At 43.4% G+C, this 26,861-nt stretch overlaps 1 protein-coding gene across 1 annotated transcript in view; it reads right to left on the bottom strand.

Moving 5' to 3' along the window:
* Positions 1-15,645, bottom strand: part of SMPD3 (sphingomyelin phosphodiesterase 3) — a 69,812-nt gene extending 54,167 nt beyond the window's left edge. The window contains exon 1 of the mRNA XM_040409726.1: positions 14,326-15,645. Coding sequence (XP_040265660.1) covers positions 14,326-15,645 — 1,320 coding nt within the window. The remainder of the gene's footprint in view (positions 1-14,325) is intronic.
* Positions 15,646-26,861: the final 11,216 nt, after the last annotated feature.

Raw genomic sequence — 26,861 nt, 5'->3', positions numbered from 1 at the left:
CACATCCCTGTTGGACGAGCCCTGTCTAGGCCAGCTAGAGAACCTTTAGCTCTGCGGGATGTGGAGGCCACAGCTTGAAGCCAGGAGGAAAAGTTCCCTGGATTAAGCTAGAATCAGACTACAAAGAGATAAGTTGCAGCATCCTGCAGAAGCAGAGACTCTATTTAAGCCTGTCAGCACAGTAGAGCCAGAGAGCAACAGATGTAGCAAAGAGGAGTTTGCCTGCCACAGTTGATGCTAGCGCCTGCTGGAACCAAGACAAAGCCTGAAACTGTTGGAGAAACGTTTATTGAAAGTAAAGCTGTTGTTGAAATTCATCACAAGGTCTGGACTCAATTTATTCTTCATCCCCTAATTCAACTACCCCTTTTTCTGCTTTCGGAGGGCAACACCTGGGGTCCAGCGTATCCAGGTAGAAGCACTGTGACACATGCATAAAACATTTAGGGACATGTAGGCCACTCTTCACCACTCTGGCATTCCTACACCTGAGTACCGTCTACTATATTACTAAAAGGGGCCCTGTGCCCTTGTTGCTTCACTGCAACTGGCGTCACGAAAAACATGCCCGACACCTGCATATGTTGGTGGGTTTTCTCCCATGAAATGCTTGCTTGAGGTCCTTCCACAACATTTCGATTGGATAAAGGTCAAGACTTTGACTTGGTCATTCCTAACTTTATTCTTTTTTAACCATTCTTTGGTAGAATAACTTGTCCGCTTAGGGTCGTTGTCTTGGTGCATGAACCACGTTCTTTTGACATTTAGGTCATGGAAAGCTGTCCTGACATTTTCCTATAGAATTTGCTGGTGTAATTTATTGTTTCATTAATGATGGTAAGCTGTCGTGGCCCAGATACAAAAAAATAGACTCAAACCATGACACTGCCACTACCGTGTTTCACAGATGGGATGAGTTTTTTTTTATGCTGGAATGCAATGTTTTCCTTTCTCCAAACATAATACCTTGCATTTAAACCAAAATGTTTCATTTTAGTCTCATCTGTCCATAAAACATTGTCCGAATAGTCTTCTGGCAGACGGTCATGCCATGACTAAGGATAGCATGTGTTCCCGTACCACGCTGGATTTTATGCTTTTAATAGGATCCAATAAAGGTGAACATTTTATGGACATGCTGCTGGATTTCTTTGTCTGGCATACTGGTAGTCTTACTACAGGTTCCTTCTGGGCTGTACACCACTTATAAGGGTCCATTCACACGTCCACAACTGTTTTGCGGCCCGCAAATTGCGGATCCGCAAAACGCGGACACCGGCCATGTGGGTTTCGCATTTTGCGGACCGCACACGGCCTGCACTATAATAGAAATGCCTTTTCTTGTCCGTGTCTGTTCTATTTTTTGGTGGGGCCGCGGAACAGAAGTGTGGATGCGGACAGCACACTGGACACAAGAACACAAGAACTTATCTTGTGACATATTAAAAAATTCACCCAAGTGAACATTTCCCCAAAGTGGTGTAAAGTCTAGTGCAGCAGTAACTTCTAACAGCTTTCTCATATAATCCCACACTTTTATAAGGAGATTCACCATGGCACGACATGTAGGTCCCCTCATTTGCTTCAATTGTCCAGATTCCAGCAACACAAATAGACTTTTATATCCTGAGTTATAGACCAATAATGAAGAAAGGACCGGCAACAGTTTGTGAGTGCCGGTCCTTTCTTCGTTATTGTTGTTTGGGACGCCAGCCCCTGGACACGTGCACCACCACGCTAACTTCAGCTGCAGTGCCATTCGGTGATTATTGTATCTTATGTGAGTTATGGACCAAGTCTTTTAACACGGGGTCAAGCTGCCATTCCCTTATGTTTTGTAGCTGGGCTGAAAGGTAGTAACCTCAAAAAAAAAAAGGTATGCCCAATCCTCCTGAACTTACAGGATGATGCAAATATTTTATTTTCATTCTAACACGTTTTCTCCCCCAGATCAGCTCATTTAATAGTTATCAATGAGTGAAAACGTGCTCTTATCAATCCAAACTAGTGCAGCCATAAACTGATACAAAAATTGAGGGAAGATAATCATTTTGATAAGTGAAAATCTGTCGGCCATTGTTAGTGGCAATTTAGACCATATCGCAATCTTGGCTTTTATTTTTTTCAATTAACGGGTTGATATTAAGTGGGACAAAACCATCTATAGAGACTCAGGAGACTCATTATGCCCAGGTACTGCCCAATATCCTCACTCCCCCTAGGTTATCCAACATGCCCTCCAAAGGTAACAAACTGGTCTTGTTCGAGATAATCTCCTACCCCGATGTACCCCCGAACTCCTCCACACTATAAATAATATTCGGTAAAGTATTTGGGGTATCACCCAAATAAAATAGAATATCATCAGCATATTAAGACACTTTTCCTACACTCCCAACCTCTCCAAAACTTCTTATTGAACCATCTTGCCTGATCTGTAATGCAAGGGGTTCTAAGAACAGATTAAATGGGAGAGGAGATAGGGGGCATCCCTGACGCATACTTTTCGATAGTAGAACAGATAGAGTTAACACACGGTTAACACTAATTCGAGCCATCGGGTTTGTATATAATATTTGTATTAAGTTAATAAAATACTCCACCCTGTCAAAGGCCTTAATTGCATCCAATGACAGGATGGAGCGGAGGCACATCCCCCCCCCCCCCCCCTGTCACTTGCATACTAGAAAAAAGACGCCTCATGTTATAATGAGTGCTCTTTCCCGGAATGAAGCCACATTTAACAGGATGTATAATCGACTCTATAACTTTCCTGAGTCTAATAGATAATACCTTGGGAAACCCCCTCCCGGGCTGAGTCATGAATGACCTCCTCCAGGCAGGGGAGCAGCAGTTCCCAATACTTCCTATAGACCTGAAATGGTAACCCATCTGAACCCAGAGAAGTATTACCTTGAATTGATTTCAAGGCACTCTGTAGCTCGATCACAGAGATCGAGCAGATCCAGAGCAGATCTCTGATCCTAGGATAGCCTTGGAAATTCTATGTTATTTAAGTACTCTTTTATCTCCTGTTCAGTTGCCTTACTTTCAGTTCTTTACAAGCTTGCAAAATAACAATAAAAGGCGTCTCTGGTTTCTTCCTGGCTATGAAGAATATTACATTGTAATGACCTTATTGCAAGTGTAGAGGGGGGACTGCCCTGATTCTTAACAATGGCAGATAACAGCCTACCAAGCCTACCAGCCTAAAGGCGTTATAACCAGAAAAGAAAATCTTAAATTGTGCTTTTTCATACATAAAATCACCATACTTTCGCTGAACATTTATCATTTCTTCTCTCTTAGCATCTGTCTGATTTTCATAATATACTTGCTGTTTTCTATTTACCTCTTCTTTAAGCTCCTTTTCTCTTGACGCAAAATCCCTCCTCATGGATGCTATCTTTCTCATTAAGATTCCCCTGATAAAAGCTTTCATAGCATCCCAAATATAATACATTTTCGTAGAGCCCTTGCTGATATTCCAAATAGCAGAACTCTCCTCCTGGATAGATCGGTGCTCTACAATGAGACTCAGCCAATGCGGATTAACCCTCCAATAAATTACACCCCTCCTACTCCAGCCAAGATCGATCTCCAGCAACAAAGGAGAGTGATCGGAGACCGACCTTGGCTCATAACATATTTTAACCACACTGCCCGTGTGCCCATGGTTGATTAACGCTATGTCAATACAGGACATGGAACCACCTGTTCTACTACAACAAGAGAAGGCCTTGGTAGAGCCGTTTCTAAACCTCCAAATATCAACAAAACCTGTTTCTTTACAGAATTCTTCTAATTGGGAAGTAAATCTACGAGGTGCATTTCCCCCCTACTACTGCTGATCCTATCCAGTTCTATATTCATTACAGAATTAAAATGGTTGCACAACTTTCTCTCTGTTCCATAAATATTAACAATTGACCCAGTATATACAGAGAGTATGGCGGAGGAATGTAGACGAATGGAAGGATACATTTTGTGCCATTTAATATTCCATAAAGAAAAATATATCTCCCTTCCCCGTCACTAAATATGGAAATGCACTTGAAGTCAACCCTTCTATAACTAGTATGGACTGAATGGTAACAAGAACTCATCCAGTTCTTTTTAATACATTGAATGGTATCCTTAGTCAAATGTGTTTCCATTAGACCAACTATACCTGGAAGATGTTTATGAATCAAATTAAAAATGGTACATCTTTTAACTTTATCCCCCATACCTCGTACATTTTACGATAATATCTTAACCGACATACTGGGTTAAAAAAAACAAAAAAAACACCCGCTCCACCAGTTCCAACTATATCCAGTAAGTTTTGCCTTTAGGACCCCCCTTTCCTCCTTTAGAAGCAAAATGTCTCGTTTCATAATATCGACCTCTGACCTCAAGTCTGAGGTAACAGCGTCTAGTTCTTGGAGTTTAGATCGCACTTTATTTAAGTCATGTCTAATAAGCGATATATCAGTTTTTACAGATCCTATTTGTGTTGTTAAATTCTCTAAAGCCTCATTAGATCTCTTAACATGGACGAGGATTTTGCCCAAGATATGCAGATCTTGATTATTTATTTCTGATGGATTAGTGGAGATAGGTATCCCCAACTGACCCAATTGGTCATGATTATTTTCTTTAGTACTGTCTCCCTACATATTCCTAGAGGCCATCCTTGTTTTAGCCGGTGGTGATTTTACATATTTATCAATCTTGGATGATCCCCCTTCTGGTCTACTCCCTGAGCAGCATTTTGGTGAGGAGAATTCACCAGATTTTCTACTGATTTTGGGGGCCATGATCTATTAGCAGGCTTACAAATATAACTTGGGGGGGGGGGGGGGGGGGGTGGTATTAATGTCCAAGATTATCCAGATATTAAAGCTTCAAGCTTCTGTATACACCATTCCAAAAATGCGAAGCTGCACAAAAAAAAAAAAAACACCCCACGCACATGAGGTTGGGGGGCCCAAGCTGAACAAAGATATCTTTGAACGTGGTAACAACTCTTTCCCCGCTTTAAATCAAATGCTCCAAGCCTCCATTAACTGGTGCCCATTCTAAATGTCCCCTTTCCTCCTTTCCGTTGGTTATACACCCCTCTCCTCACCCTCCCCTCTTACCCACCCAGCAACACAGGCGGCGCTTGTCACGGTCCCTCCTGTGACGGAGGTGAGAATATCGGATAGACTTGCTGCACGTGAGGCTATCTGACAGGTCTCTCTGTTTTCCTCTATGTATGTTGTTTGGCAGGTCTCACCTCTCCTCAGGTGCCGCTCGTTATCAGTGATGAGGCTCTATTTAGATCCGCCTCACACTGCTGACCATGCGGTTGATAGTTTTTGCTTGGAGTTGATAGTGCTGGTTTTTCTTGGATCTCCTGCTTCTCCATACATCTCTAAGCTAAGTACTTGTTGCCTTCGCTGTTTCTTATTATTTGGTGTGTGTTGTTTCTAGGCCTCAGGGAGACGCAGGTTCCTTCATTCTGGAAGGAACCAGCTGTCTCATCCCCTGCTACCTATCCTAGGGCTCGTCAGTTTTAGCAGGTCTTTAGGTATCCGGTGTATGAGTATTTCCACCATCAGGATCTGCTCATACTGGCAGGAGTTAGGGAAAGGCCTAGGGATTACTAGGAGATCACCATCCCTCTTCCTTAGCTTTTGAGGCCTAGATAGTTGTCTATTCGTTGTGGTGTGTATTTGGTGTTTTCCCTTCCCCTTAACCTGTGACAGTGCTGACAGAACCTCCTGGGTCACAGCCAGGATCAGCGCAGGAGCTGGGAGGAGGCAATAATACAAGCCAGGAGGAAAAGGCAGCATGGGTCTCTGCCCTGAAGTGGTGGGAGCTGGATCAAACCACGGTCCTCTCCTCGTGTCGCTGACCACCGGAGCCAGGGACTCCTCAAGTCTTCAAGGGGAGCCAGGAGCGGGAGGCAGCACCGGACACAACAGCAAGCCGAGGCATCAACAAGCCACAGTCCTGGACATCATACACGGCATGCACACACAAACGAGCGGGTGAGGTGGGGTGGATAGCGCTGCACGCACCAGTTACGTCATCGCGCCACACTCTCCCACCAACGTATTCATTAGTTAATGGGGCTGGATGGCAATTATGTTGTTTCCAGCAATTCTGGATCCAGAGAGACCTGGCAGGTTGTTCCCTGCCGGAACAGCCTGATGGATCTCACTAACGCCTAGTGTGAAACTAGTTTGCATCAGCATTAGTAATTCCATTATAGTGTTCCGTTATAAAAGGGTTATAATGGAATAAAACAGAATTTTAGGACGGAATGTGTAACGCCCCAGAGTGGCATTACCACTTCTGCACCTTGCTACTATCTATGGTTAACCTAGTGTCATCCTGTGTATTTAATTCCAAGTCCTCCACAATGTGCATTTCCTATTTTGCAACTGTTGTGTTCAGATGTAATATGCCTGGTTCACCAGCAGGTGGCAGAATAAATGACAGAGCTACAGGTGCAGAGAATGGAGGTTTCCCTTCCATTCTAACACCCCCCTCTGTGGTGTGGTGGGCGTGTCCCACTTGCTGCAGGGAGGGAGGAATCTAGTTTAGAGTTAGTTCAGCTTACACCCTGCTAGGGGAAGGAAGCAAGGGCTGGGCACATTGCCGTTTGATGTGTCCACGCCAAGCCCAAGCTAAGCCAGCTAGAGCACCTCCAGCTCTGCTGGATGTGGAGTCCACAGCTGGAAGCCTCTAAAGCCAGGAGTAAAGTTCCCTGGACCAGTTTACAATCAGACTACAGAGAGAAGTTGCAGCACCTAGAGAAAGCTAGAGAGGAGTTTGCCTGCCACAGTTAATGCTAACGCCTGCTGGAACCAAGACAAAGTCTGTAAACTGTTGGAGAAACTTTTATTCAAGTAAAGCTGTTATCAACTTCATCACAAGGTCTGGACTCAATTTATTTAATCATCCCCTTCATCAACAACCCCCCTTTTCATTGCTTTGGAGCCAACGCCTGGGGTCCCCCGTATACAGGTAGGAGCACAATGACACGTGCACCAACATTAAGGGACATTATAGGCTACCCTACACGACTCTGGCCTTCCTACACCTGGGTACCATCCACTATATCACTGAAAGGGGCTTTGTGGCCTTGTTGCTTCACTGCAACTGGCGACAAGAAAACAAGTACTTTTTCCTCTTAAAGGGCCCTGGGGGGAGGCGCCCGTTGCAATTTTGGCATCACAAACAGGATTTACGTGTGTGTCCTTGTACCACAAAGCCTATAGAACAGGATACGAACAAGATAAATTTGTGTGCCCTTGGATAATACTGCCTATAGAATTGACAAAATACCCTTTAAAAATGACTTTACTGAATTTATTGCGGAGCAGTAGGTGCAAAACTGTGCACGCCGGCGTCTGAAGGGTTAATTAGCCATATTTAATGATGATGGCGCAGCTTCTTCTACCAGCCCAGAAGCGGGAAAATAGAGGAACGCCTCCATTTGGAGCGGGAGAATCCAGCCCTGCCTACAGGGCCTACAGGGGTGGAGTGTCCACAGACAGAGGAAGTGGACACTCCACCCCTAAAGCTCCTCCTCCTTCACCAGTTGGTATTGCTTATCAAGGAAGCAACATGGCGCGTCCTCTGAAGCCAGACTGGAGCAATATGTGCTACGGCGATGAACTGCCGGAATCGCGCAGTACTGCGCCCAAGATAGCAGTGTCACAGATAGTCCGCAGACCGAAGCCGTGGTCCGGAGCTTTCCCAGTGCTGGCTGGCGCGGCGGAGGCGGCAGGAGTTACCACTCCGCCACCCAGGAAGAGAGGCACCTTTGAAGGCCTCAACCCGATTGTGCCCAAGGAGGTGACAGTCCACGCTGCCAATATGTGGGAATACAAGCGAGCAATAGAGGACTGGGCCATACGTGTATGGGATTGACCGCAGCCTTAAGATGCTCTCCTGGAGTGGAGAACCGTGTCAGTAGTCTGGTTCTCAGTCCAACGAGGCAGTGGTTTCCTCATGGATGAGAAAACTGGATGGGAGCTGTTTGTGGGAAGGCACTCCGTGAAACGTCATTATCTGACCCAGGCAAGGCACAGTCTTTAACAAGGGGATAGAGTGGAGTATACCCCTATGGAGTCCCTCCAGGGGCCCTTTGCCATAGCTGTGATCCTCATGGAGAAACCCGTGGTACCCCTGACGGCACTGGAGACATGGCAGAAGGACCCAACTGCTGTCGGGAGGGTGCACTGTCTGCAGCGGTGGGCAGATGGTGTGCTATGCTTCCGTGAATGAAATCAACCAGAGCCGGAGCCACTCATTCCAGGATTGCCGAAGCCACCTGTTTGTCAATTGGGCTGTGTGTCCACCTCCACTTTTTACTACAGCCCAAAAGTTGTCTATCAACTACAGTGGAAAGTAGCAGCAGCAAGAGAGAGGGCTATCCAAGTTCCCTTACCACGTGAGCTGGAATATCTACCCGCTCCCATACAGCTGGAGGTGCTGGATCCACATTGCCTGGCAGGAGAGTCTGGATCCGTCAGACAGAAGGTTACGGCTGCCATGAAAAGTGTGACCACCCGGTCACTGGCCAAATCCGCCAGTAGGTGTCAACAAAGTAATACGATTTGCAAAATGTTGCATAAAACCCCCCAAAAAACATTATTCACCTGTTATATCCCTGCCGATCCAGAGCCAATTCTTCTGGGTCCCCAGCCATTCTTTAATTACATGCCAGCAACAGTCAAGTACCAAGCTTACTGTCATCACTGTTGCAGCCAGTGGTTGGTACATTGGTGACATCACTGCACCATGGCTGGGATATAAACAAAGACCAACAGGGGTGAGCATGGGTGGTGAATCAGTGGGGGAATTAACATGTGAATAATGTGTCTTTTGTTTTTCTTTTTATAATATATCCTGTTGCCATTTTTATACCACCATCTACAGTTTCATGCTGAAAATGGGCTACTTAAATATTGCCCAGTGTTGCATTTGTACGCTTCAACTACATTTTATAGTCTGTAATCTGAATTGGCGGAGATTATGCACTGTACATGTTACAGGTGACTTTAATCAGGGCCCGAAAAAGTGCAGAATTCTCAATTTTGCCTCCGCACTTGCAATAAATTATTCCTTATGCCTCATTCACACATCAGTGTTTGATCAGTGATTGTGATACAAAACCAGGTGTGGCTCTAAACACAGAACAGGTGCAGATCTTTCCTTTATACCTTATGTCTGTGGAGGCTCCAATCCTGGTTTTGGCTCACAATCACTGATGGAAATCACTGACCAAAACACTGAGGTGTGAACGAGGCATTAGGCTGAGTTCACATTAGTGTTCAGCCTTTCTGTTCTCCTGTTCCGTTATAGGAGCAGAACGAAAGGGATGGATTCTGCACATAACGGAGCCTACGGACCCCATAGACTACAATGGGTTCTGTTTGGTTTCTGCTCACAGGAAGATTTTTGAAGCAGACACAAAAGTCTTGCATGCACTACTTTTGTCTCCGCTTCAAAAATCTTCTTCTGAGCGGTAGGGCTGAAACGAATATTCGATTGAATCGAGTAATTCGACACAAAAAAATCCTCGATGCAAATTTTTTGCATCGAGGATTCGTTTGTGTCATGTGACCACGGAGCAGGAGTGAACCGCTTGCCGGCCCGCTCTGCACTATCCTCCTGACACGTATGCGTGCACTATAACCTGACGCTGCGTGACGTCAGGACGACAGTGCAGCGCGTGGAGAAGAAGACAGAGGAGTTGTGGAGTGGCGCCCCTACAGGAGAGGTAAGTATTAAAGGGCTGCTGGAGACTAGGAGCGGAGATGGTGGCACTGGGGGAGCTGAGGGCACGCTGGCATCTGAGGGGATGATGGCACAGAGGACTGATGGCATTGGGGACTGATGGCACAGAGGACTGATGGCACATAGAGTTGATGGCACAGAGGATTGATGACATGGGGGGGTTATGGCACTGGGGGAAGCTGATGGCACTGGGGGACTGATGGCACAGAGGCCTGATGGCATGGGGGGAGCTGATGGCATATAGAGATGATGGCAGTGAGGGGGGGTGATGGCATGGGGGGGGAGCTGATGGCACTGGGGGACTGGCACAGAGGATTGATGGCATGGGGGGTGATGGAACTGGGGGGAGCTGATGGCACTGAGGGGGGGGGCTGATGGCATGAGGCACTGGGGGATTGATGGCACAGAGGACTGATGGTATGGGGGGAGCTTATGGCACTGGGGGGAGCTGATGGCACTGGGGGGAGCTGATGGCACTGAGGTGGGGGGGCTGATGGCATGAGGCAGCTGATGGCACGGAGGACTGATGACATGGGGAACTGATGGCACAGAGGATTGATGGCACTGGGGAGTGATGGCACTGGGGGGAGCTGATGGCATAGAGGACTGATGGCACTGAGGGGGGGGGGCTGATGGCATGGTGGAAGCTGATGGCACAGAGGACTGATGGCACTGGGGGGGGGGGGGGGGCTGATGGCACAGTGCAGCTGATGGCAACCGGGGGGGGTTGAGCTGATGGCATGTGGGGAGCTGATGGCACAAAGGACTGATGGCACTGGGGGGAGCTGATGCCACAGAGGACTGATGGCGGCACGGGGGTCTGATAATGGCAAGGAAAACGTTCTTTTGTATTCGTTTTTTCTTATTAGAGTACTCGATTGATTGTTGGATTAATCGATAGATTACTTGATTACTAACAAGCTATAGCTGCAGCCCTAGCGAAAACCTAATGGACCCCATTATAGTATATGAGGCCCGCAGGCTCCGTTTGGCTCAGTTATGTGCAGAATCCGTCCTTTCCGCTCTCCTGCTCCTATAATGGAGGAGAAAAGAAAGCCTGAACGCTGATGTGAACTTAGCCTTACAGATCAAGTTGTAGGATCTCTTTGCTTTCCAAAGGTCTTTGCCTTTATTAAAACTATCCTATCATTTTGTGTTTACAGTTCCTGTGCAAAAGTATGTGTCTCTGTGGTTACAGGCTACAATCAAACCCTGTTTAATCAAGTGGTGGATTGGCACAGAGTACGGTAATTGCAACTGCTTATCCTATTCAAGTGAATGGTTGAGCAGTTGTAATCACAGTATGGCTCCTCTGCAAGCGATTCGACGCTCAGGTAATTTTGAAGTGTAAGCAGTACTCGCACGACCGTCATTACCACTTCAAAAAGCTGATCGGTGGGGTCAAACCCCCCTAATCTGATATTGATGGCCTATCCTGAGGATAGGCCATCAATAGTGTAGTGCTGCACAACCCCTCTAATTACAGTGTGGAAGAAAACCAGATTACCTGGAGGAAATCCACACACAAAAGTAATACATAAACCATGCAGGTTTTACCATTGCTCAGATTTGAACCCAGGACCCTGACACTGCAAGGCAATAGTGCACCACTGTAGCCCTATTCTGCAAACCCAAAAATGAATATATACCACACCCTCTAAACAAATATCGACTGTACAGTGGCGTCTGTCACCCATAGACTCCAATGTAAATAAAAAACTGTGCAAAATATAATTTTTTTTTCATCTGGACATGGGCAGTATCTGGACCTGGTAGTCCCACCCTTGGGTGTGTCACTGACTTTAGATCCTCAGATGATGACCATTACAAATATGCAGAATCCTATTAATTTTAAATTGCAGGTAGGCTCTACATAGACTCCTAAGGCTAGAAACATACTGGGACCAATCACAGCACAGCGATTTTTCCAAAACAGCAAAAGGCATTGTTCTGCAGCCATCGTGTGTACATGTAACTTTCCTGTAATTGTCCTTTGAAAAGTCCTTGTGTGGTCTTCATGACAACAGTGTAGCTGACAAAACCTGGGACTGGTTGTCATCTGAATCTCTCAGTAGTGCAGCCTTAGGCTTTATTTGTCGGCGAGATATTAAATATTGGTTGTCGCTTTCTTATTTTCTTCTGGTAGGTCAGCTTTAAAGTTAAAGGAGGTGTCCAGTTTAAAAAGAAAACAGGACAACTCAGGGGATCGACCTGTAGTATAGAATAGTGGGCAGAACTATTTCTTGTCTACCTTTGTGTGGACATCACTTGATGCAGCCATGGCCACAATGGTCAAACCAGAAACTTCTTTTATTCAGAATCATACCTCTACAAAACAACATGTTTCAGAACATGGATACTCCTTTTATTAAATCTCAGCAGCATCACAAGTGACTACACATTCCTTTTTTCACCTCTCAGGACTACAGAGGTCACAATCGTGAGAGGTAAAAAAGGGAGTGTGTAGTCACTAGTGAAGCTGCTGAAACTTGAAAAAGGAGTATCCACACTCCGAAACAGGTAGCTTTATACAGGTATGAATTAAAGAAGTTTCTGGTTTGACAATTGCGGCCATGGCTGCATCAAGGGTAGACAAGAAATTGTTCTGCCCATTTTTCTTCCCCTTGCTGTTCTCCTCTGGAAGGTTGGCCCCCTAATACTGAGAGGACCCATCAACCACTCTTTATTGAAGGCTCTCCACTGGTGTTGTGTCTAATCTAGCAGAACACAATAAGTTGAGCGTAATCAGTATCGCTGTAATTTTTATATTTTATGCCTGAATATACTTACGCTATGAGACCTTTGTCTGTTCCGCTGCCTGGTGCTGTAATAAAGAGATGATTACTTACCTGACCTGTCCTGTCCTGGCAGAGCTCTGTTTTTCTGGCTGCAGTGGTGACATCATGTCTACCACGCATGACTGCTGCAGCCAATTACTGGCCTCAGAGGTACAGTGAAGAGGCCATTGATTGGCTTCAGAGGTCATGTGTTGTGGACATGATATCACCACCACTATCGCAAATATTCTAATTACAAATTTTTATCGCAAATATTGGCACTTCGAGAATTCGCAAATATCTAGAATATAGTGCTATATCTTCGTAATGGCAAATATTCTTGCTTGTGGGCCAATGGGAAGGCTGCACTATCTTTGACTTTAGGAGTAGTGTTGAACGCAAATTTTCGTATAGCGAATTTTTATCGCAAATTTTCCAAATGTTGATTTTCGCAATCCAGAAAATAATGACTGGAGATCACAAATTCTCGAATTCGCGAATATATGATGAATATTCGCCCAAATATTGCGAATTAGAATATTGCCCCTGCCTCTCATCAGTGATCACCACTGCCGTTGCCGGAAAACAGAGCCATGGCAGGAGAACCAGAGTGGCGGCACTGGATCTATTCTTTATTACACCTGAGCTGTCCAGTCCAGGGCTACATGTTGACTTTGACCATGACCTGCAATTTGCCATCACACTGCTGGATTTTTTGTGCAACCTGCAAGTTGTATTGTGACCCCATTCTCTTCTATTATTTTGCGAGGCTGCAGTGCTACACAGCGATCTTTGGTCGCTCAACACTAGCTAGAGTGGCCAGACGTCCTTTTTTAGGCTGGACAGTCCGGTTTTCAGGCTTCCTGTCCTCCGTCCGGCGCAGTGCCTGGACGGACACAGGGATTTCCACCCTTTCAGTAGCTCACACTCAGACAGCAGCATTGTGCTGTGTGAGTGTGAGCTGCAGCAACTGACTGAGGCTTCTCTCACCCCCAGTCAGTCACTAAAGCCCGCAGATATGGCTCCCTGTGGCTAACTGAGAGGGAGAGAAGCACCACGGCTGCCCCCAGCTCATCTCCCTGGCTTCATGAATGCGAGGGTGTGGCTTCATCGAGGTGGCCGTGCCTTTGGGCGTGGCCGGTGAGGTCCCGCTTTCTTGGGTGAAGCTAGTGGCCACCCTAACACTAGCCACGGTGAAAGTCACCAAGTACCCCCAACCTAAAGATTTTAAGCAGCAAACAATTCTTCCTTGTGAGCAAAAATTGGGTTTTTAACAGAAACATTGTAAACAGTGCAATGCATGACTGATCCAATCCTAGATAACGACTGACCGTCTCGACAACAAAATAAATGTTTCCAAAGCTCTGTGAACACGCTGCACCAGAAAATGCCTTATTATCGTGACATGCATAGAATACTATATATTGCACCAGCAATTCAGACTGGAAAATGATGCCGTTACAGTCAAGACAGCAGAAGCTGGAAATAAGATGATCAATGATGTTTACCAGCTTATAACATTATTTATGGAAAAATGTGATACATGGACGTTTTAACCTCAACCTTCATAAATTCAATAATGAATGTATTCAGATTTCATTAAGTGTTACATACATCAATCTGGGCATGAGTTTGTATCTGTCTATTCTACTAAAACCCTATCAAATGGCGTCTAGAAGTCTGCTCACTGCAAGCGATATGCAGAGTAGTGACAGCATATAAATATTACTGTGCCATCCACATAGAATGCACGTCAGTGACTCACCTTAATAAACAGAGCTCCCTTGGAGGCCAGCGCATCACTTCCTCTCCCGTTGGGATAACAGTGATAGGTAGCATCCAGTATGGGGTAGCGGCTAGCAAACATGAGCCCACTGTTCAGACACTTAAATCCGCAGCAGCCGTGACAACTGTAGACCCCCACGTCATACAGAATATACTCAAAATAATAGTGTAACTGTTCTTTCAACTTCTCTGCAGCCCGTTTGTCGAATACTTCCTGAAGGCAGAGGAAGTCCAGGTTGGCTGGGAAGAAGGCAGAGATTTCATGGTCAAGGATATCGTCCGTATGCTTTTTTTTGCGGGCTGCAGCTTTTTTAATGATTGATGCCTTGTACAGAAGTTTGTTATTTATGCTGCTTTGGTCAGTAGCTCCATCTACCACTCTGCCCTTGACTAGGGATTCACGGGAAGTAGTGCAGCTGTCCAGACTTCCACCATCCCCTTCCCTGTGCTTATGGTTAGAGGTTGGGCTTTTTTGAAAGTCTGGTTCTGTTTCAGCCAAGCAGGCCACATTGACATGTCCACCCATAGGATCAGGATCCGTGTCACATATATGACCACTGTCCTCACCACCGATTCGAATAATACATGCATCTTCCCCTTCACCCATATCCCCACCATTCTTCCCACCCTCTTCAGCACTGTTCTCCCCAGAATTTTCTACTTTGTATTCCATGGATGTAGTTCTCTTCATACCCATGTTGACTGCTCGGTGGGTGACATCTGTTCCCTGTGGGGAAACTAGACTACTAAAGCTTGCAGCACTGATAGATGTGTTGGTTGGAGAGTCTATATAAATCTTGATCTGAGGCCTGCTAGCGCCGTTGCGTATTCTCCTCCCAATTTCTTTGGCCCGTGCCTGAGAATTGAAGAGGTTAGTGAACCTGGCCAGTGAGTCCGGCAGCAGGCACACATTGGCAGAACCAAAGCAAAAGCTCTTAGCGCTGCTTGTGGCTCTCCATTCCGTTAGCAGCTTTTCTCCACTGGCCCTGGCCTTGTCTTGTAGACGAGAGTAGATATAGGGTCTACGAACAGCTTGGATAGGTGACCATACCAGGAATCCAATAAAAGCAAAGGGGAGAGAGGAGACGAGCAAGGCCAGGTATATTGGGGTAGTGATGATAATACAAAGTGCCTGGAAGTAACAGGGATCATCAGACCGCTGACGTTTCTCATAGGTGGTTGGCAGGAAAGAGGCTAGGAGACGGTCTCCAAGCCAGAAGCAAGGAAAAATTAATGCCCAAGACAGGGAGTTGAGGAATGACAGGAAGCTACTGGGGAAGGGGGTAGTGTGCAAAACCATCTCAGCTCAGTGGTGTCCTCTTCATGAGAGCTTCTGCATGATGTCACTCTTGTTGAATTAAATGGATGAAGGGAGCAGCAGGCAGGATCCACCCCAAGTCCCTCTCCAAAATGGAGTAATATGCACTTCTGTCAAATATCACCTTGACATGTCAAAATAACTAAATATATGTCTAGGGCAAGGATGTTTTTGTAACCAGAAGTGTGTCATTGCTTGATTGAGGCCTTCATATCTGTGCAAGGTATTCTGGGGTAAGAGGAAGAGAAAAAAAAAATGTTTATTTTAAATAGATAAAAAGGCAATGTAAATAGTACAGACCAATGTAAAATGGAAATTTGCATTTTTCAAAAAATTGACATTTGAAAAATGACAAAACAATGACTGGTTAATTTTGGTATGTATATTAACATAAATATCTATTATAATGATAGTGTTTATTCCAAACACAGACAGATTTATAAAAACTCTTAAAAAGTACAAAGTGCTGCAAATTATCATTTGAGGACTTGAACCATGATACATGCCATCCCCCACTCAATCCCCCTCCATCCTTTCAAGCGAATGGAATAATGTATGACCAGTGATACACCAATTAATATATACAAAATAATACAAGATATTAGAGTAGAAATAATAATCAACTTGTAACTAAAGAAAATAACCTTCCTACCACAAATACCATACAATAGAGAGATTGAATATAATACTGCCGGTATATAGGAAAGAGGGTACTAGGTTCTGGTACCGGGTTTAAACAGAATTTTATATTTTCATTAATAAACTATAATCCCAACAGGAGTTTGTTACAGAGAGTATAGAATTCTGTTTAAAGAAAGTTATTTCTGGGTCGATGGGTTGATGTTATAATCGAGGACAGCGATGGGGGCTAACTTCAGCCCTAGTTTTGCTAATTTGTATATGGAAGAGTAGGAGGGAAGTGTAATTTACTGAAAATCTCCTGTGATACAACAAATATATCAATGATTGTTTTATCTTTTGGAAGGAGACAAAAAAGATTGATTTATTCGTTGCTTGCATTCATCAAAATGAATACCAACTAAAATTCATCCATAAAGTTGGGGAACAAAAAATACATGTTTTAGATTTGCAGCTGTCGCCATAGACTGAAAACATCCTCAAAAAAATGAAAAGGATAAACAAAAGTTGCAGTGATGAAAAGATTTTTTTGAATAACAGTAATGATTTAGTGGCTCCCTTCATTACTTCCTATTCGATGGATTCAAAATGAAATACAAAGAATTGTGGAAAAGAATTGGCTTTTGAAATTATGGATAATGTAAGACTGACTGAAGTATCTCTTTAAATAAAAAGAGGTAAGCTATTCTTTTTTAGGTACCAATAATGGGTTCAAACATAAAATTTAGCAATATATAACCTGTTATGCTAAGGGGGAGTTATTTATGAGTGAAGTGGGCTAATGTATGTGGGGGGTTAATAGGGTGAAAATTAAAAAAAGGGATACAGAATGAGCATAAAAATATTAAGAATAGTGTCTCTATGAACAATGAAATAACTAGGATCCTATTAGTATGAAATTCTGGGGGACAGAGATTATCATGCGGTTGTGCCAGGGAGGAGGATGTCAGCAAAAAGTTGTACCAGAGAGAGGTTTTTTTATTTATTTTTTTTATCTGAAAACAAAACCCCATACTGATTTAAACATAGACTTTTGAAATTGAAGATTTTAAGGTAAAGTTTGGGGTCACTTTTGTAGTAATATCACATTATATTGAATCTGGTTATAATATAACTTCTGTACTATTGTCCACTTATTTGTTTTAAAAAAGCCCTGGCAGCATGATCAACCCCATTATACCAGGCATACTGCCTGGTAGGGCTCATCATGCTGATTAAAACGATACTTTTTTTGTATGCTAAATAGCTACGGAGATAGCTGTGTTTTTATCCATATGCAAATGAGTAAGTAGGAGCACCAAGGGGCGGGACTGAATCTTTGGAGCACTGCTTTCCAACACCCCCACAGTCTCCCCTCCCCTTGTTTGATAGAGTTAAGCATCAGCATGCTTAGGGCAGAACAGTGTCCCAGCATGTACATATCATGCACTGCTTACTGTAGCATTACCACATTGATATATACTTAGAAAGCTAATATACATATTACTGCTTTATTCACAGGCACAATATATCATTATAAAGACACCAGTGATATGTGTTTTTGAGCATAGAAAAACAGTCTTTACTATGTGGTAATAGTATAGCTTAGTAGTAAGTGCTCAGCCATACATGTAGTGATCCCAGGTTTGAATCTTGGGGAAAACTTTTAGATATTTTTTCTTCAGATATTTTTTCTCTCCCTCATTCAACCCGTAATAAACGTCTATATCCATATCATATTGAGAATAAAGTTGTTGTTTTTTTTATAAATCTTAGAAAGCTATTACATATTGCTGGTTTATTTATAATCATATATTGTGTCTGTGAATAAACCAGTAACATGTTTTAGGTTTCTAGACAAGGGTCTGATATCAACGATGATGCCTTGCACTGACGGGGGAAGAGCTGACTGGTCTGGTTAAGTCACGTTTTTAGAAGACCAAGCTAAGCAATGTGTCACGATATTTAGGTTTACATTCCAGATCTATGGCAATGCTGGACATAGTAATATAAATTCAGAATTGAGGCTTGCGGTTTATAGTATGTGTTTTGGGGATGTGTAAATTAAATATGAGAAGCTTTAGGGCTGAAATACACCAACAGATTATTTGACAGATTTTCTGACCAATGATTGGTCAGATGGCCAATTATGCACACAGATCTTTTGTAATACACACCAACTATTGGTATGTTTGGACAGATATTGGTCAGATAATCTATTGGTATAATACCTTCCTAAGACTGCATATAGGTGGAATACTGGTAGTTTGGATTGTAAGATGCAAATTATCTGCCTAAAGGTACAAATGAGGGAACCAACGTTGGACTGGGGTTCCTTGGGTCCACCTGAGGAAATTAATGTTGGTGTCCAACTCCTATATCATTGATAAAGTCTAATTGATTTAAAACCTAAGACAGAGACCCAAGAGCAATTTTTCTCTTGGACCTTTGGGGCCCATTATGGCTACAAAGACTGGGCTCACCAGAGGACTGGGGGGAACATCCACACTTGGTTTTATTGTGTGTAAGGAACTATGGGGGACAGTTATCAAAATAGATGTTTTCTTAGCTGGTCTTGATTCCCCCTGCGCCTCTGGAGGATGCACCAAATTTATGTAGAGGCGCTTGCCTTTCATAGATTTGGCACATCCTTCCTCTAGCCATGCAACAGTCTAAAATAAGATTTATGTCTTTATTCATGCCAGAAAACTAGTGTGAATAAAGATAAATATGGCGGACCTGCTGCGACACCCCCTCCCTACCCTCGCCATGCCCCCTTTTCTTGCCACTTCTGAAAGTGGTGTGACGAGGAAAAAGGCACAGATTTTGTGGGCAACAAAATCTGCACTAATGTGGTGTAAATAACATACTGTAATAACTGCCCCTCTATATCTTTAAATCGACCTTGATTACAATAAATATGTGTGGTCTACACTATGGTGCTTATTTTATTCCTTTAGCCAGTATTGGTACCAGCCCTACAAAGAGGAGTATGTGAAGCCAATCCAGCTAAGTGTATGATTCATTTTCCCTACAAGTGTGAATTCTTCACGACAATGACCATTGATTTCAGCTTCATGCTACTTGAGTGAGGTTAGAGCCACGAGAGTGTGTTTTGTATCGAATTTCGTTGTCTATGAACTGATTCTTTTTGTCCTAGTTACTACCCACGCTTGTTTAAATACAGGCTGTGCATTAGCTGTGCATTCTAGCCTCTATATAACACAATTCAAGGTATTTAAAGGGGTTCTGTCAGCATAATTTCAACTATGATTTATTTGTTCTACCCATAATGAGGGAACAAAAGGTATATTGCTCCCTCCCAGGCAAGCATCGACTGCTACTGCAAATACTGCCTGTGGTTGAACATTAATGAAATGTATGATTGACATGGACAGGACCTCTCTGTCTAAGGGTCCATTCACACGTCCGTTTTTTCTTTCCTGATCGGTTCCGTTTTTTCTGGAACAGATCTGGACCAGATCTGGACCCATTCATTTTCAATGGGTCCTGGAAAAAAACGGACAGCACAATGTGTGCTGTCCGTTTCCGTTGTTCCGTTCCGCATGTCCGTTTAAATATAAAACATGTCCTATTCTTTTCCTGAAAAATCGGATCCTGGTACAATACAAAGTCAATGGATCCGCAAAAAACGGATGACATACGGATGTCATTCCGTATGTCATCCGTTTTATACGGAATCCGTTCCTGGAAATTACATTTAATTTTTTTTTTTACAGAAATCCAAACAACTTTATTTGCTTATTGAAATTTATACATGTTTCCGTTTTTTGCGGATCCGCAAAAAACGGATGACATACGGATGACATACGGAAACATTTTCAGGAACAACGGATCCGCAAAAAACGGACAGAAAATCGGATTATAGAAAAATACTGACGTGTGAATGTAGCCTAAGGTGAAGTTACAGTGCCTGGCTAAATACAAAGCATATTATGTATATACTCATGAACCGGTGAAACAGAAATTCAACACGGCCTGTCCTTATCCCCCACAACATTATCTGTCGGGGGAGAGTCAGAAGCTTCCTATACACATAAGATTGTTGGCCAACTTCGCCAAAAACAGCCCATAGCTTTTATCAGTAGAGTCAATATAAGGCTACTTTCACACTAGCGTTCGGGGCTCCGCTTGTGAGCTCCGTTTGAAGGCTCTCACAAGCGGCCCCGAACGGATCCGTCCAGCCCTAATGCATTCTGAATGGATGCGGATCCGCTCAGAATGCATCAGTCTGGCTCCGTTTGTCCTCCGCTCCGCTCAGCAGGCGGACACCTGAACGCAGCTTGCAGCGTTCAGGTGTCCGCCTGGCCGTGCGGAGGCAAACGGATCCGTCCAGACTTACAATGTAAGTCAATGGGGACGGATCCGTTTGAAGTTGACACAGTATGGCTCAATTTTCAAACGGATCCGTCCCCATTCACTTTCAATGTAAAGTCAAAACGGATCCGTTTGCATTTTTTTTTTTTTTTGTTCATGGTAATGCAAACGGATCCGTTCTGAACGGATCTAAACGTTTGCATTATAGGTGCGGATCCGTCTGGGCACATACCAGACGGATCCGACCTAAACGCAGGTGTGAAAGTAGCCTAAAATCACAGGGGTCCAGGTGCTCATGTCCGAGTACTTAGGCAATTGTGCTCTGCTCTTTATTGGAGGGACTATTCAGAAAGTGTGCATGTTAACCTATACTAACCTGTTACATTTCATACATGATAATATGATAATATATGTTGTATAAAAATCTGTATTATAGCACTGTTATTATCTATGCATAAAATTGCATATGATAAATGTTTTCTAATGTGGAATTCATCATAGATGTGCAGCGAGCCCAGGAGAGGTGAGGAGCGATAGTATCAAGAGTGTTGGTTGTAGTTGATACTCACTCTGACGCTCTCCTGGGCCGTACAGTGATTAGAAGGGCAAACCTTTCTTCCCTTTGGGGCATATCTTGTTTCTGGGGTTTCTCCTGCCTGTTGGTGGTTTCAGGTGCAATTGATGAATTGCGAAAAGTGGTATGGAGGTGCATTATGTTGGTGCAGGCAATAATGGAAATAGCAGAACATTTTTTTATACTGAAGAATCAAGTTCAGGTACATTAGGCACAATTCTCAGCATGTATGGACCTGCAGTTCTTGCACAAGTGCAATTTACACAATTCTCACAGGTTGCACAGCTGCAAAGGTAATACATAGGCCAAGATGTTTCTTTAAAGCAGCTTTCCTCACTGCTTTTTTCTCTTTTGCATAAGCATCCAGAAGTTGGGGTGCAATACAACTCTCTGACTATTCAACCACAGAGTGGCCCTCAATGTCAGACTACGTTCTACCTTTTTGACAGGTTGCCGTACTCTTTCAGCAGTTTATCTCCACAGAGCTTCTACATGCACCTCCTCTCTACACTGGAATGTTCCACCTAGAGATGGATCCTACAGCCTATCAACTTTTTTCATAAATACAGTGAATGCATATACCACATAAAATTATATTTTTAACCCTTTTTCAGTGTACCACTCCCTTAGCAGGGGGATGCTGCACATGCACTTACTGAGATGCCAGCTAAGAACTTATTCACATGTCGTGTGATGTGTTCTCCATGGACAGCACATGAATCCGTTAACTTACTTTAGTCATGTGGTGGAGAATCAACAGAGACATGCATTACACCATTTGAAGTCTATGGGTCAGTGAAAACCAGTGACAAAACACGGATGGCGTAAAATATTGTATATGGACCAAACACAGACCCTTCATGGACACTGTCATGTGTGGATGTACTCTAAATGGGAGTATGTATGCGGCTGCCTATTAGGCATTCATTTTGCGTCATTTTTGTATGTGCACCCAATGCATGGCGGTAAATACAGCCCTCCTGTAACATTTGTGAGGATAGTAAGACATATTATAATACCCATTAGAGGTGTAGCACCAAGTATACTTTCTCTCAAGGGATGGATATACTGGCACTTATTATCTCTGCCAGTATCAGAGTATGAAAGAAGAGATGACTTCTCTCACATAAACATGAAGAGTTCTCTCCCTGGGACTCCATTAACTCTGGTTTTAGCCAGAAGCCATTTATCTTTCCTGGGACAGAACAATAACCATTATTTCCTGTGACAACTCGACTGAAAAGAAGACGTAAGAATCAATTGTGCACCTTCAGTCTGCTTGTCTTTAGGGGTGTCTGCTCCCTTAGGCAAGAACTCTGTTACCGCTGAGCTGGTTTTGTCCTGTAACATAGATGTATTGATGCTGTCTGCAAACATCTATCAATCTTTATAAAATATCTATACATTTCCAGCTTTTGACAGTTTGATTTCCCATCCATTTTGTGTTGACTGTAATGTATTGTGATCAGGTTTAAGTGGCAAGTGTAATTACACCAGGATCAGTAAAATGAAAAAGTCCAAAAACTTGGCTTACGAAAAAAGCAATAATGCAGGCTTTTGGCGCTCAAACATGCGGTTAGAGTGAAGTAATTCATATTGAATTTAAAGGGATTTGCCCATATCAGACATAGATGGTATGTCTAAGATAGGCCATCATTGATAATAAAAATTATTTGATAAAAAAAAAAGATCATCATTGCCTTAACGGGGCCCCCAAAGTGGAGGAGTGTACACTGCTCTCTATTTGCTGTATTTGCTGCTATGGGAGTTCCAAAAATAGCTGAGGGATCACGGCCACCTCTCTATTCAACATTATGGGACTGATGGAATTGTGAGACATCATAGCAGCCTTTACCCACTAGCAAAGATGGAGCCTTCAGAGGGGAAACTGGTGAAATGCCATATACAAGTTACTATATTTCTTGCTCCATAAGACACAATTTTTTTCCCCAAAAGTGGGGGGGAAATGGAAATGTGTTTTATGAAGCAAATACTAATGAGTGGTGAATATAGTGCTCCTGGTGCTGGCTATACTCACCGCTCCATGGGCTTCTGCTAGCATGGTGTGCTTTGTCCTGACTGCGTACAGTGTCAGGACATAATGAGCACAAGTGACCTGATGCTGTGCCATCAGGTCACAGTGCAGTGCTGCAGGAAGAGAGTGCTGGACCCTGAGTGGCGGCACCATCCGGAACAGGACCGATACGTTCTTTTATTTATTTTATGTCTGATATGAGGTCTGATGAAGATTGGGGGTCTGATCTGAGGTAAAAAATAAATTTTCCTCCTCTAAAACCTACATGTATCTTATGGTCAGGTGTGTCTCACAGAGTGCAAAAAGGTGGTATATAATGGCCTGATATAGTGTTATTTTTTATGTACTCACCTCACAGCATGTTCTAAAAAGTGAGGTTGTTGGAAAGAGGTCCCATCTTGCACTATTTACAAGACACATCTTCAATCTCTAGACACCATGTAAGGGTGAAGGGGCACAATCTCGATTTATGTATTTGTTTAGATAACATAAAAAAAAATCCCCATGCAAACTATTGTTATAGACTGCCATTTTTAGGACTATTGCCCTTAATTCTGAATATAACCTTAAAAGAAACTGGATTAAAAATATTGAGTTGGTCAGATGATTTCAGATATCTGGTGATATATATTTCTAGGGACATATGTCAAAATGTTCTTGCATTTGTCAAGAAAATCTGAGCTAGAATCTGCTAGAATCCTTCCCCAGTTATGTGTTAGTTAGAGATGCCCACACACCTTCAATAGCTGTTGGCCAAACGAGCGAACCAAATCCCCCAACTCCCCTATACACATACATGCTCGGTTTGGCTAAATCTGAATGTATTGTGAATGGGGAGAGAGAAGAAATCTGCTGGCAGGAACTTATCTCAAAAGGATTAGGTGTTAACATTCAAAGCACCCACTCCTTTTCTCCCCTGAATCATCTGTTGAGAGTTGAAAGCTACCGATGCACTATAGATTGTTGGCCAGTTCCCATGAAAATGGCGGGTTCGGCCCACAATAGTCTAATGTGTATGGGGGCCTTTAGGCTTTGATTCTGTTCTAAATTTCCATTGCTTTCTCACTTTAGACAGAGATATTAGTAATTAAGCATAATCGCTAGTGGAGGATAATGGATAAGACTTCTGTTGTCTGTTTTCAGCGGTTGGACACCAACAAATTTGGAGACTTCCCTTTACAAATCCTGTGATTGCCCCCTGGGTATCTCACCAGTGTTGGAATTAAACCCTTTGTCCACCAAGCAACCACATGGCCAACATTATAGTATGAAAAGAGACAGCATAATTACCTAAAAAAGTATTTTTCTTATACGTGTAGATCAGCTCCTATGGCTCTTTTTTCTATTGCAGTTCTCTCAATGTACTTCTAAAATTCATCAAAAGATTGTAAGGTCTGGCCCTTCGTAACCATACTTGTGCATGAAGAGGAAACCTGTTAAAGCCAGCTGCTTTGATACATCCATGCCTTAGTCTCTCCAGCTCTCTTATTAGCTACTGCTGCACAGAGTATGGAAAGTGGTTCTTGCTGCTCATTAATACCTGCCCGAACATAAGGTCCCTTGAGGACACTCACTAACTTTTAGAAAAGTCTCAACAGACAAATTCTTCCTCTTTGTCTTTTTAATACAGAAGTCAAAACCTATGTATCATTTCTTTGTAATCTATAATCTAGTTATATATAATGGAAATAAACAAGTACTGTATGCCTCATTGTTCAAACCTTCATCCAAGAATCAGAGATGGCATACTGAGGGTGTATTACCACTAGCCATGGTTGTACTGTGCCTAAACTGGCCATACACATCCAGTAGCTGTCAGGCAAATACACTTGTTAAGCCAACAGCTATTACCCCTCATTGTTTATTTTGATGGGGAGAGATGATCTAGACACCCCTAGACCCCTCTGACAACAGCTTAAATGGTCATTAACTTTTCACACAACTTTGTATAAATCAAAGCGGCCATAAGAAAACTCATAATATACCTAATCTGAGAAAAATGCCTTTTTTTAGAGTTATCAGCTGTTTCTTCCCCCACTACTCTAAAAGGACTTTGGCTGCTGAGCACTGAAGGATCAAATTACATCATCCCATACTATCAAATTACATCATCCCATACTAGTCTTTGGAGAGGGCAGAGGGAGGAGTGAGCAGGAAATGAGTGAGACACATACTGCCAAAGAGACTACACAGCTAGGGTACTTTCACACTTGCGGCAGAGGATTCTGGAAGGCTGTTCCGTTGCCGTAACTGCCTGCCGGATCCGGCAATCCGGACGCAAACAGATGGCATTTGTCAGATGGAAACAGCCCCTGGGGCTGAGAGAGGGGTCCCAGCTCAGGTTTTCTTACGTGTAACTAGGCCTCCTAGAAGATGATGACACAGTTAAAGTATAATATTTCAATTGATACACTTTTAGGTGTGACACCATTTGGTACCTGCCACCATACAGTGACCACAGGAGGGGACTATCCATCAGCACCACCTCACAGGCACAGCACCACAGCAACAGCAACCACCATGCAGCACCGCACGTATGAACAGAGCACAAAGCTCACTTTTCCTAAAGATTTCAGCAAACAGACCGAGAACAAGTAGATAATTCCTTGAAGCCAGGTTTACATGTTGCACCCACTTCAAGGCCTGCAGTGCATTTTTTGCCAAGATTCCAGAAAGCCGAATTCCAAAAAAATGTACTGTTGTGATATGGCACAATGTGTAAACCTAAAATATATATAAAAAAAACGTATGGGGGGCATTTATCAAAACTGGCGTTTTAATCGGCAAAGCTATGCTGTGGCACAGGTGTCGATATTCGGTACATCCTCCCGCAAGCTGTGCGACAGACTAAAATCTACGACAGCCTCCTAGTGGCAGTAGATTTTGATCTTCATTCACACCAGAAAACTGAAGTGTTACGGGCCTGCTGACCACACCCCCTTCCTTTTGCACTTTGCAGCAGCGTCACAACTGCTTAGCAGCCGCTTCATGGTTGTTCCATCAGGCATGAAGAGAACAACCTCTTACCGATAAAATTAATTCCATGCCTTCCAATTTCCTTTTTCTTCAAGAACAGAAGAAACATTTGGCTCTCAGTAATAGGAAAAGAATCATAACTGATCTTCTGTCCGTTTGACACATATGAAGGGAATTTTTTGTGTTCTGCTAACGTCGTGAGGCAGAATAATGTGCAACCTCAGAGGCACAGACCAGTGGCTTCCTTCATTAGATGGGAGGGAGTTTAAAGGCTGCTAGTCATACATCACTAGATGGCATTATACAAATTGCTGTGAGACAAAGCCAGGCTAAGGTTACATCTTCTTTGTCACAGTTATACATGAAATTTCATTATCTCTAATGACCGAGAATCTTGAGATGAAACCCCTGATGAATATTACTGTTTGAATGGAAAGTGACATGGAGCCCCATCCCTTTAAAAAAAAAAAAAAAAAAAGTAGCAACAACTGAAAAATGGTTGAGATCTTTTATTTTATAATCTTATTTTTATTTTGCATGGCCTTATTCACACAGTCAGTGTTTGGTCAGTGATTTCCATCAGTGATTGAGAGCCAAAACCAGGAGCTGAGCGTCCACAGAGTTAAGGTATAATGGAAAGATTTTTTCCTGTGTTTC

The sequence above is a fragment of the Bufo bufo genome, chromosome 10 (genome assembly GCF_905171765.1).
Source record: "Bufo bufo chromosome 10, aBufBuf1.1, whole genome shotgun sequence".
Taxonomy (NCBI): Eukaryota; Metazoa; Chordata; class Amphibia; order Anura; family Bufonidae; genus Bufo; species Bufo bufo.
This window is presented reverse-complemented; position numbering and strand designations above follow the sequence as displayed.